Consider the following 12,830-nt stretch of genomic DNA (forward strand, 5'->3'; position numbering starts at 1 on the left):
CCGGTCTTTCCACGTTACGAATCGTGACAAAACTGTTTTTCGCTCTAAGTTTTTAGTTTCCGCTGCCTCGGGCACACGCGCTAATGTCCACGGCTTCCCTTGGCAGCATGTCGATGTATGCAGCATCTTCGCCAGTCGCTAATCCTCTGGGGGCCTGCCCTCTGTGAAGCGTGCGGACATGGGCGCGCGACCGCCGCTCGCCCGTGGGCACTACCTGTGTCCACCTGGTCGCCGGGCTTCCCAGCTAGGAAAGCATCAGAAGAATTCCTTTCCTGCACAAAGTGTACCAAGTTTGCAAAGAGAAGAATCATAGCCCTTTACCGATGCTTAATGACACAATAATTCACCTCCCTCACACTTAATATACTGCAATAAACTAATGACTGATTTTAAAAGCAATTATCTCCTTTAATTAGAAACATGAAAAGCTCTGACGCTTTTCACCCTTAAACGCAGAAGACGACCTCCGGGTGTTCACGTTCCCATTTTGACACAATTACACGGCCGCTGACGATAACAGACGGCACAGGATGTTCGGAATTAGACCGAGGACCAACAGACGCGTCGCCGCCCCGTGCGAACCACGTTTCCTGTCACACCTGGTCGACAATCGTGTCCGGACACGCCGTCGTCCAGGCGAACAGGTGCTGCAAAACTGCACCGCGCGACGGCGCAGGCCGGCGGGGCCCGTGTGGCAGCCGTGGTGGCGACCGAAGACGCCGTCACAGCTGTCGACGACTTGAGCATTACTGAGAACTGCCTTCACCCCTTTGTCCGTGATGTCTTCCAGCAGAATAAGTATCCGTGTCACAAGTCTAGGATACTGCTACAACGGTTCTAAGAGCTGACAACGTTTTGGCCACCAGATTCACCTTATCTGAACTCACACAAGTGGTGCCAGCTCTGTGCCCAAAGATAAGCGCCCGCAATTTACGGAAACTGCATGACCTGATAGTAGACGTACTTCCGGAACGGTACCGAGGTCCTGCCGAATCCACGCCACGCAGAATCTCTGCGGTATCGCTTTCCAGAAATGGACCAACACGCAATTGGACAGGCAATCACGATGCTTTGACTCGTCGGTGTATTTTAAGCGCAGTACGAAAGAGCACCGCAGTGACTGGGCGAATGCTGAGTGTTTGATGCACTGGACTCCAGGTAGCAGCTAAGGTACTCTCTGAAGTCGTCGATGGACCGATCGGGCGCATTCGTCCCACATCTGACTGTGGTACAGCAGTCGGCACTTCGTTGTTCCAACGCAATAACGGTCTTGAAGCAGTACGGAGGTCAGAGTCCGATTTCACTGATGCCAGTACGGAGCACTAGTTTTGGTCGATGAGAGCAGTTTCTGTCTATGACAACACGAACACAGGTGTTTGCGAAGATGCTTGAAAACAACAGGCTGATTGCCACAACATTGTAGTAGTTGGCAAAAGGTCTTTGTGCGAGGCAGCGAGAAAGAGATGGGTTCAAATGGCACTATCGGACTTAAAATAGTCACCTACAACGTAGAACTACTTAAACCTAACTAACCTAAGGACATCGCACACATCAATGCCTGAGGCAGGATTCGAACCTGTGACCGTAGCAGTCGCACGGTTCCAAACTGAAGCGCCTAGAACCGCTCCGTCACTGCGGCCGGCTGATAAAGAGATCCTTTGAAACTTCCTGGCAGATTAAAACTGTGTGCCGGACCGAGACTGAACTCGGGACTTTTGCCTTCCGCAGGCAAGTGCCCTACCGACTGCGCTGCCCGTGCACGGGTTTGAGTCTCGGTCCGACACACAGTTTTAATATGCCAGGAAGTTCCATACCAGCGCAAGCTCTGCTGCGGAGTGAAAATTTCATATTGCGAAGATATCCTTTCTGCCAGCCGAGGGAATGCGGTACCGTTCCAGAAAAATCTGGTAAATTTACAGGCTTGGTCTCCTCAGACCGCCAAATATACACTTACAGAACATCTTTCTCGCTTTTACCACAGTCCAAGCTAGATTTCATAAAAGAAAAAAACCAATCGAAGAGTTTGAGTTGCCGCTTTAGAAATCGACGTTGTAATCTAAGTCCTTTGAAAAGATCAGAAATGAGGCTCTGAATCGGCGAGTGTAGGAGAACGTGGAAACACAGACTAGAAGAACGAACAGGGTGCTCGTGTAACACTCCTCCCCGCTCACTATACCCTAAAACTGACCGTGATTAAATGTACGAGGGCTTTTCAGAAAGTAATACACTACATTTTTCTTCGACAGTTCTTTATTTTCTTTATTGAACATAATGAGAGTTTTTGTTGTTGTGGTCTTCAGCCCTGAGACTGGTTTGATGCAGCTCTCCATGCTACTCTATCCTGTGCAAGCTTCTTCATCTCCCAGTACTTACTGCAACTTATATTCTTCTGAATCTGTTTACTGTATTCATCTCTTGGTCTCCCTCTACGATTTTTACCCTCCACGCTGCCCTCTAATGCTAAATTTGTGATCTCTTGATGGCTCAGAACATGTCCTACCAACCGATCCCTTCTTCTAGTCAAGTTGTGCCACAAACTCCTCCCCAATCCTATTCAACAATTCCTCATTAGTTATGTGATCTACCCATCTAATCTTCAGCATTCTTCTGTAGCACCACAATTCGAAAGCTTCTATTCTCTTCTTCTCCAAACTATTTATCGTCCATGTTTCACTTCCATACGTGGCTACACTCCATACAAATACTTTCAGAAACGATTTCCTGACACTTAAATCTATACTCGATGTTAACAAATTTCTCTTCTTCAGAATTACACTCATGAAACAATGGTGTTCTATGTGCACATCCTATTTTACCATGTAATTTACGTCCCATTCCATGGCCTTCCTCCAGCGTGAAACAAACGGTATCAGTACCAATCCTTATCCAGGTGATGGAGCCAGTGTTTCACTGTGTGAATCACCTCCTCATCGTCCTCAAAATGTGGAAGTCCGAGGCGGCCAGGTGAGGGCCGTACGAAGGACGGGGTGACAGCGTTGCGCCCTGTTTTGCGACGTGTTCAGCAGTCCTCAGGCTCGGGTGGGGCCGAGCGTTATCATGTTGCGGCAAAACATCTCCTGGGTTTCTGTAGCGCTGAACTCGCCGGAAGCGCGTTTTGAATTTTGTCAGTGGATTGACATATGCTTCTGAATTAATGGTACTGCCTCTTGGCATCGTATCAATGAGAACCGCACCTTTGCAGTTCCAGAACACGGTGATCATGACCTTAGCCGCCGAAGCAGTTGCTTCGAATTTTTTTCTTCTGTGGGGAGTGGGAATGGCGCCGTTTCATAGACTGTTGTTCTGTTTCGAGCTCAAAATGGTGAACCCAGGTTTAATCACCTGCAACAGTCCAGGACAAGAAGGCTTCCCCCTCAGCTTCAAAACGTTGCAACAAATCCACACAGATGTTTCTTCTGTGCGATTTGTGAGCCATCGCTAGACACCGCGGGACCCATCTGGCACACATTTTTGAATATCCGGGAGTGCGGATAATCGCATCCACACTTCCTTTGTTGATTGATACACGCAGCACCAACTGCCGGGTCGTAATGCGTCTGTCTTTGTGAATGACAACGTCAGCTCGCTGGAACATGTCAGGTGTGACAGCCGTGGATGGTCTTCCCGATCGCTACAAGTCGTGGAGCACCGCCGAAACGCCTTCTGATACCTCACCCCCCCCCCCCCCCCCCCTTTCGTGCCCAATGATCAACTGTACCTCTGTAAACAGCAGATGCTCCACAGACTTTGCACAAGCATTTGGAGAATATTACCCACAGTTTCTCTCTCAACAGTGAGAAATTCAATGACAGCACGTTCCTTGTAACGTACATCACCTACAGACGCCATTTTGAAACTATGCTGCAACTACGCTGTCTATTTGGAAGTAACGGAAACTTGTCGTTGGTGGGAAGGCTTGCATGCCTCAACGATACAGATAACCGTACCTTAGGTGCAACCACAACGGAGGGGTATCTGTTGAGAGGCCAGACAAACGTGTGGTTCCCGAAGAGGGGCAGCAGCCTTTTCAGTAGTTGCACGGGCAACAGTCTAGATGATTGATCTGGCCCTGTAACAATAACCAAAACGGACTTGCTGTGTTGGTACTGCGAACGGCTGAAAGCAAGGGGAAACTACAGCCGTAATTTTTCCCGAGGGTATGCAGCTTTACTGTATGGTTAAATGATGATGGCGTCCTCTTGGGTAAAATATTCCGGAGCTGAAATAGTGCCCCATTCCGGGCGGGGACTACTCAGGAGGATGTCGTTATCAGGAGAAAGAAAACTGGCGTTCTACGGATCGGAGCGTGGAATGTCAGATCCCTTAATCGGGCAAGTAGGTTAGAAAATTTAAAAAGGGAAATGGATACGTTAATGTTAGATATAGTGGGAATTAGTGAAGTTCGGTGGCAGGAAGAACAAGAATTTTGGTCAGGTGAATACAGGGTTATAAATACAAAATCAAATCGGGGTAATGCCGGAGTAGGTTTAATAATGAATGGGAAAATAGGAATGCGGGTAAGCTACTACAAACAGCATAGTGAACTCATTATTGTGGCCAAGATGTACTACTGTAGTAGGCGTGGGCTTCGTGTCTAAGTTTATATGCCAACTAGCTCTTCAGATGACGAAGAAATTGATGAAATGTATGATGAGATAAAAGAAATTATTAGGTAGTGAAGGGAGACGGAAATTTAATAGTCGTGGGTGAGTGGAATTCAAGAGTAGGAAAATTGAGAGAAGGAAAAGTAGCAGGTGAATATGGATTGGGGCTCAGAAATCAAAGACTAAGCCGCCTGGTAGAATTTTCCGCAGAGCATAACTTAATCATAGCTAACAATTGGTTTGAGAATCATGAAAGAAGGTTGTATACATGGAACAACTCTGGAGATACTAAAAGGTATCAGATAGATTATATAATGGTAAGACAGAGATTTAGGAACTAGATTTTAAATTGAAAGACTTTTCCAGGGCCAGATGTGGACTCTGACCACAATCTATTGGTTATGAACTGCAAATTAAAAGTGAACAAACTGCAGAAAGGTGGGAACTTCAGGTGATGGGAACTGGATAAACTGAAAGAAAGAGAGGTTGTATGGAGTTTCAAGGAGAGCATAAGGGAACAATTGACATGAATGGGGGAAAGAAATACAGTAGAAGAAGAATGGGTAGGTTTGAGGGATGAAATAGTGAAGGCAGTCGAGGATCAAATAGGTAAAAAGACGAGGGCTAGTAGAAACCTTTGGCTAACAGAAGAAATATTGAATTAAATTGATGAAAGGAGAAAATATAAAAATGCAGTAAATGAAGCAGGCAAAAAGGAATACAAAGGTCTCAAAAATGATATCGACAGGAAGTGCAAAATGGCTAAGCAGGGTTGGCTAGAGGACAAATGTAAGGATGTAGAGGCTTATCTCACTAGGGGTAAGATAGATATTGCCTACAGGAAAATTAAAGAGACCTTTGGAGAAAGGAGAACCACTTGCACGGATATCAAGAGCTCGGATGGAAACCCAGTTCTAATCAAAGACGTGAAAGCAGATAGGTGGAAGGAGTATATAGAGGGTCTATACAAGGGCGATGTACTTGAGGACAATATTATGGTAATTGAAGAGGATGTAGACGAAGATGAAATTGGAGATATGATACTGCGTGACAAGTTTGACAGAGTACTGAAAGACCTGAGTCGAAACAAGGCCCCCGGAGTAGACAACATTCCATTAGAACTACTGACAGCCTTGGGAGAGCCAGTCCCAACAAAACACTAACATCTGGTGAGCAGGATGTATGAGACAGACTTCAAGAAGAATATAATAAAAATGATTCAAATGGCTCTGAGCACTATGGGACTTAACATCTGAGGTCGTAAGCCCTCTAGAACTTAGAACTATTTTAACGTAACTAACCTAAGCACATCAGACACATCCATGCCCGAGGCCGGATTCGAACCTGCGACCGTAACAGTCACACGGTTCCGGACTGAAGCGCCTAGAACCGCAATGCCACCGTGACCGGCAAGAATATAATAATCTCAAATAAAGCCGGTTTTGACAGATATGAAAATTACCGAACTGTCAGTTTAATAAGTCACAGCAGCAAAACAGTTACTCGATTTCTTTACAGGCGAATGGAAAAACTAGTAGAAGCCGACCTCGGGGATGATCAGTTTGGATTCCGCAGAAATGTTGGAACAGGTGAGGCAATACTGACCTTAGGACGTATCTTAGAATAAAGATTAAGGAAAGGTAAACCTACGTTCCTAGCATTTGTAGACTTAGAGAAAGATTTTGACAATGTTGACTGGAATACTCTCTTTCAAATTCTGAAAGTGGCAGGGGTAAAATACAGGGAGCGAAAGGCTATTTACAATTTGTACAGAAAGCAGATGGCAGTTGTAAGTGTCGTGGGACATGAAAGGGAAGCAGTGGTTGGGAAGGGAGTGAGACATGGTTGTAGCCTCTCCCCGATGTTATTCAATCTGTATATTGAGCAAGCAGTGAAGGAAACAAAAGAAAAATTCTCAGTAAGTATAAAGTTCAATGGAGAAGAAATAAAAACTTTTAGGTTCGCCGATGACATTGTAATTGTTTCAGAGACAGTAAAGGACTTGGAAGTGCAGTTGAACGGAATTGATAATGTCTTGGAAGGAGGATATAAGATGAACATCAACAAAAGCAAAACGAGGATATTGGATACTTGTTTTGCAAATAATACTGCTGCTATTTAATGAAATGTAGTCGAATTAAGTTCGGTGATGCTGAGGGAATTAGATTAGGAAATGAGACACTTAAAGTAGTAGATGAGTTTTGCTGTTTTTGGAGGAAAATAACTGATGATGGTCGAAGTAGAGAAGATGTAAAATGTAGACTGGCAATGGCAAGGAAAGCGTTTCTGAAGAAGAGAAATTTGTTAACATCGAATTTAGATTTAAGTATGAGGAAGTCGTTTCTGAAAGTATTTGTATGGTGTGTAGCCATGTGTGGAAGTGAAACATGGACGATAACTAGTTTGGACAAGAAGAGAATAGAAGCTTTCGAAATGTGGTGCTACAGAAGAATGCTCAAGATTAGATGGGTAGATCACATAACTAATGAGGAGGTTTTCAATAGGATTGGGGAGAAGAGACGTTTGTAGCACAACTTGACTAGAAGAAGGGATCGGTTGGTAGGACATACTCTGAGGCATCATGGGATCACCAATTTAGTATTGGAGGGCACCGTGGAGGGTAAAAATCGTAGAGGGACTAATACACTAAACAGACACAGAAGGATGTAGGTTGCTGTAGGTACCGAGAAACGAAGAAGCTTGCAAAGGATAGAGTAGCATGGAGAGCTGCATCAAACCAGCCTCAGGAATGAAGACCACAACAACAACATTGCTAAGGTTAACGAATGCACAGTACAGACTGGTATCTGAATACACTCATGAGCCGCGCACAAGTAAACTGGCATATTCGAGGGTTCACAAAATGTTTACTTAAGTTATATCACTTAGTCAGATCTTTAGAAGCCTTTAAGATAATGATAAAATGAAAATCGAATGAATGACATTGGTACGCGATAGAACAAAGATGGCCGCGCGAGATTCGCCGAGCGGTCGAGGGGACGGTGCAGCTGGTCCCGGCGGAGGTTCGAGTCCTCCCTTGGGCATGGGTGTGTGTTATATTTTAATTAAAGTTGAGTCTTGAGCACAACACTTACGTTTCAATATTATAGGTGACCGATTTCGGTTATATATATATATAACAATCTTCAGATCTATGCCATCCTTGGAGGATGGTAGGCGGAGCTCTCTTCAGCTGCAATGAAGTCAACTGACCAGTTGATTAAGATGGTTATATAAATATAACCGAAACTGGTCACCTGTCGGTTCTCCCTTCTATTCCAGTCTCGTATTGTTCGTGGAAAGAAGGATCGTCGGTATGCATCTGCGTGGGCTCTAATCTCTGATTTTATCCTCATGGTCTCTTCGCGAGATATACGTAGGAGGGAGCAATATACTGCTTGACTCCTCGGTGAAGGTATGTTCTCGAAACTTCAACAAAAGCCCGTACCGAGCTACTGAGCTATATATAATGACTTCCCACATCCACCGCTGCTGGCGGCTCACCTCCAAATGCGCAACGCTACGCGCTGTTCACATTCAACTGCCCAACACTACAATAGCGACTATTCCAACAATGCCAACCAGCCACAAACTGCACACAGCAGATCCAGTGATTTTCATATAGAGCGCTACGTACCGTTACCAACATAAGAACCTAAACCGGCCTACTTACACAGTCAATCTCGAATGAACTGGAAACCTTTAAACTGGTGTACTATTTTTTTCCGGCAGTTGTATATAGTGCGTGTGTGTGTGTGTGTGTGTGTGTGTGTGTGTGTGTGTGTGTGTGTGTTTGTCCTGTTGATATGTTCCACATCGCATTATTTACTGTGAGTATGGGTTATGGGACACGTAGATTACTAGCTGACCATCGGGGAAAATAACATTATGATTGATATACCGGTAGCACGGTATCCATGTATGAACGCTGATACCGTGCAGTCAGTATATCGACGTGTGGCTAGCACGGCTGCTGAGTGACGGTGTGTGTGTGTTGCAGACGTGGCCGTTCAGCTTCCAGCAGCAGACGGCGTCCGCCCCCGCGGCTCCGGCTCCGGCGCCGGCGCAGCCGCATCCCGCCCCCGCGCTGCCGCCTCCGGCTGGGGGCGGCGCCGAGCTGCAGTGTGCCGTTGCCCCCGGCTGGCCGCCGGCCACCTGCCGCCCCCACTTGCCGCCCTCGCCCTCCTCCTCCTGCAGCGCCGACGGCGACGGCGACGCCGACGCTGACCTAGACGAGGACGACTGCCCACTCTTCCACCGTCAGCACCAGCTACAGCACCACCACCACCACCACCTCCAGCAGCAGCAGCAGCAGCCGCACCACCACCACCACCACCACCACCACCAACAGAACCATCCTCAGCTGCAGTCTCACGTTGCACACCTGCCCTACTCCGACGCGATGATGCACCTCGGGTGAAGGGTCACTCACCTCTCAACACGCACCACCCACTTACAGAATTCACCGGGAGAGTGTGAACATCCTTTAATTCAAAAGAACGTTTACGAACTGATACGGCACATCGATCATACAACATCTGTAATCACACAGGAACAGCGGCTCGCAAAGGCCATCTGAGGCTACTAAATGACGTTCCAACCATTTCATCACACGCTACAAATGGATGCCACTACAGGAGATGCTCAAAGTTTCGTCCAGAGGCATCGAGACAAGCGTGACATTGACGCTGCATTGAATGGTGTACCATCGCGAAGGTAGCTGGAGTATCTAGAGGACAACGTGCTGCCGCAACTATCCTGCATACTAGGTGCTCTGGCGATGTAACAGTTCTTTCATACACGGGGACCTACAGATGACTCCCACAGGAAGAGATCGACTGGGGGCTGATAAGGAGACCCTGGTGGCCGTACAACTGGCCCACTGCGAGCAATCCAGCGGCTGCCTGCAGACGTGCCCTCACCTGTCTGCTGACATGCGTCGTGCAGAAATCGGATGCGACGACGAATAGTGTCCGGCAGAACCTCTCGCAAGAATGCGAGACACGTGCGATCGTCAAGTCGGTCCGTGAGAATGTACGGCCCAATTACACAGCCCCCGACCAGGCCAGACCGCACGTTTAGGATAAATTTGCGTTACGAGTGATGCGTCGGTGCGGCATGTGGGTGCACATCCGCCCACGTACGCAGGTTGCTGAAGCTAATCGCGCCCTCGAGAGAGAACGCAGACTCATCGGCGAAGAGACACTTTGTTCTCATGACAGTACCGCCCTCTATGGGGTTTGCGACCGCCGGTTCCTATGTGGTTACTGATCTATGTTGTATCCCTGATGTGCCGTATCAATTTGTAAAACTTTTTTTAAATCGCCGTGTACTTGGACGCACTGTTAGAACGATGCTTTGTTTTAACTAAACACTAGCTACCAGTTGTGTACCGGTTGAGACCTTGATGCATAGCATAAACATCTGGCTGACTGCTGCGATGTTAAGAAATCCATGAAGTACTGCATCTCCGTGAGTAAAGGCCACGTCCGATGTACTTCTGTGACAAGTCCAGCGAGGGACAGGCAGAATTTACAGTTCAAGCACTCAGCGAGGGCCGTCAATAAGTCGGTAGCTGTCATGTGCGTTGTAGCCGTGCAGACTAAAAATGACGCTGTTTCGTTGTTGCTGTCAGGACAGCCTTACACCGCCCCGTAGACGTGACTTGGCGGAGGACGGCGTATCTCCGTGCTTACTGACTGCTCCGCGTTGAGTGGGAGCGAGTAAGTAGACTCTGGCCGTTGCATAGAGCTAACAGTCTGATAGTGACTCAAGGCGAAGAAAATATTCTGAGGAACGCAGTAAGAGTTGCGAATCCTGGAAAATGGAAAGGAACAGCTATCTAAGGAATGTTGATTTTAATTCTCTTTAACCCCAATGTTATATCGCAGGCGTACGTCAGTTGTCAACACTAGAAATCAATATCAGCCTATGTACGTTTGTCATCAAGCACTGGAGTTAAAGAGAATCACAAGAAAACATTCCCTGTTCGCTTCCAGGCCGTAAGAATAATAGATGAGCTATTAAACCCCAGTACTGTCATACCCTTTCTAATGGTCTCGTTCGCTCTTCCAACTTAACAGTATTGTCTCCTGAGTGCAATGTCAACAGCGACTGATTCCTTCCCTCCTTCTCGAGTACTCAGTAATACCCTCTGACGCTCGAAGTAAAGTGGATAAATGCGTGCTACACTTCTTTTGCTATATATAATGAAGAATGTGAGGTTCTGCTGCTACGAAAGAGCCTTTTCTTTTCTTCGGTCTTTTTTTTTGTTCATAAATTAGCGAAGTCACAGAACATGTTGCCCAGCAAGGCATAGCTTCTGTAAAGTGCCTCGTCTAATCATTATATGAACATTAGTCATGCCCCACGGTCGCCCTAGCATTCTAATAAATCGTCATTACAGTCGCGTCAATGTTTTAAGAAAAGAGTTCTCGTTGACTGACACGTTAGTGAATTTGTATTCAGTCGAGTGTGAGCGAATTTCATTATGCCGCTCCTCCCCTCGGCACGTCCTCTCCGCACTTAAACAGTATCGTCTGATTTTTTCCCTCTGAATAGCGGAGGTTTTTAGTACTTGCTGAATTGAGAAAGAAATTGAAAATGTTTACAGCACGCAAGATATTCTGCGAAAGACTAGGAGTCAGCAGTGGAGCTATCGTAGTAAGAATATAAGTATGCACGGGCCATATTATACTTCATCTGTAGCTCACTGAGGGAGAAAAAAGTAGAAGGGCCGGCATATAGAAAGAACAGTAACAGAAACTAAAGGCTGGGCGAAAGCCATCAGAGATTGACAAAGTGCTCCCAGTTACAAAGTGGTTTCTGTTGTAACTCGAAGTGATGATCGCTTCTGGATATCGCACATCTTCCTAATGACGCCGATAAGATTTGTTATGTACCTCTTCTGAGACGTTTGAAAAATAAACAATCCTGAGTGAACAAGGGCATTCTTACGAACATATATTAATTCGAGAAATTTTGAACATAGCTGCTAAGGTTCAGTGACCGTGTCAGAATTATATTAGAACAAATAAGCCCTCCTTCACAAATATTAACTGAAAACTGACCAGGTTTCGACGCTACTACGAGCGTCGTCTTCAGAATTAAACTAACTGTTCTAAAACATAATTGGTATGTAAGACATTAATAAACTAAAGTGTGTACTGACTGGAAAGAGATGCAGTACTTACAAGTCACATTCTTAAACAATCTAAGCCGGAAAGGCGACGTCATGAAAAGTTGTAAATAAGATAAGATGGCGAGCCGCTAAGAGCTGCTCGTACCTGAGTGACCACAGGTTGCAACAAAACTGAGGTGCCCACGTTAGAAAGTGTGGGCAAGTAAGCGTGGTGTTGCTACGAGCGCCATCTAGTAGCCGCAGAAACAATTAGGCTACTGTACAATCAAAATTAGACACACGAAATTGTAACGAAGCTGATTCAGGCATAACGTAAGGACTACTAATAGTAAGATAAAGTACTGTTTTAAACAGAGATACATTTTGTAACGTAAGAAAACGTCAGTTATGACATACAAGAAAACAGCAAAGACGTAACAGGAAAATAATATTTCGGCAAACTGTATGAGGAAATCTGAATCAAAGATCAAGCAACGGCTTTTATACAGTCGGAAAAGTTTTTATTTCGCAACTGCAGCTGTTCGTTGAGAATGAGGCCATCATGACGAGAGAGATGTTTGAAAATCTCCAATTCCTCTAAAACACCTGACCTACGCCCCTTCTTTTAGGTATGCAGAATATTGATATCGCCAAGCGCGTGAGGTGTTGAGCGTAGTAGTCCTTACAGTTTCCTTTTTGAGGATATCGTCCACTATGCTGAAGTTAACCCAAAAAACGTGTTTCTATTCCATTCGTAGGACCAATTTCCTATCAGATTCAGCGCATGCTTCGCAACAAGTAAAACTGCATTGTTGCCTTCTGTACTAATAATAATCTGAAGAGAAACTTCAGTCATAATTTGAAATCCATTCGCTTCCCTACAGAAAGTTCTGGCGTTTATAAGATCATCTGTGATACTTGCTCCTCCTACTATATAGGGCAAACTGGACGTGCTTTCACCATCAGATATAAAGAACATCTTTTGAGAAAAAAACGGCACCAGTCCCCTAAATTCATCCTTTGCCGATCATCTCTTAGTCACTGGACACGTGCCTAAAGCCATTGGCGACAGCAATATTCATGACGTCGCCTTTCCGGCTTAAAAT

General features: G+C 45.8%; 1 protein-coding gene across 1 annotated transcript in view; it reads left to right on the forward strand.

Moving 5' to 3' along the window:
• LOC126355651 (neurogenic differentiation factor 1-like) overlaps positions 1-12,124 on the forward strand; it is a 117,478-nt gene extending 105,354 nt beyond the window's left edge. Inside the window, exon 3 of the mRNA XM_050006015.1 lies at positions 8,605-12,124. Within this exon, the coding sequence (XP_049861972.1) occupies positions 8,605-9,024 (420 nt within the window). The 3' untranslated portion in view covers positions 9,025-12,124. The remainder of the gene's footprint in view (positions 1-8,604) is intronic.
• The last annotated feature ends 706 nt before the right edge of the window (positions 12,125-12,830 follow it).

Source organism: Schistocerca gregaria, chromosome 3 (genome assembly GCF_023897955.1).
Source record: "Schistocerca gregaria isolate iqSchGreg1 chromosome 3, iqSchGreg1.2, whole genome shotgun sequence".
Classification (NCBI taxonomy): domain Eukaryota; kingdom Metazoa; phylum Arthropoda; class Insecta; order Orthoptera; family Acrididae; genus Schistocerca; species Schistocerca gregaria.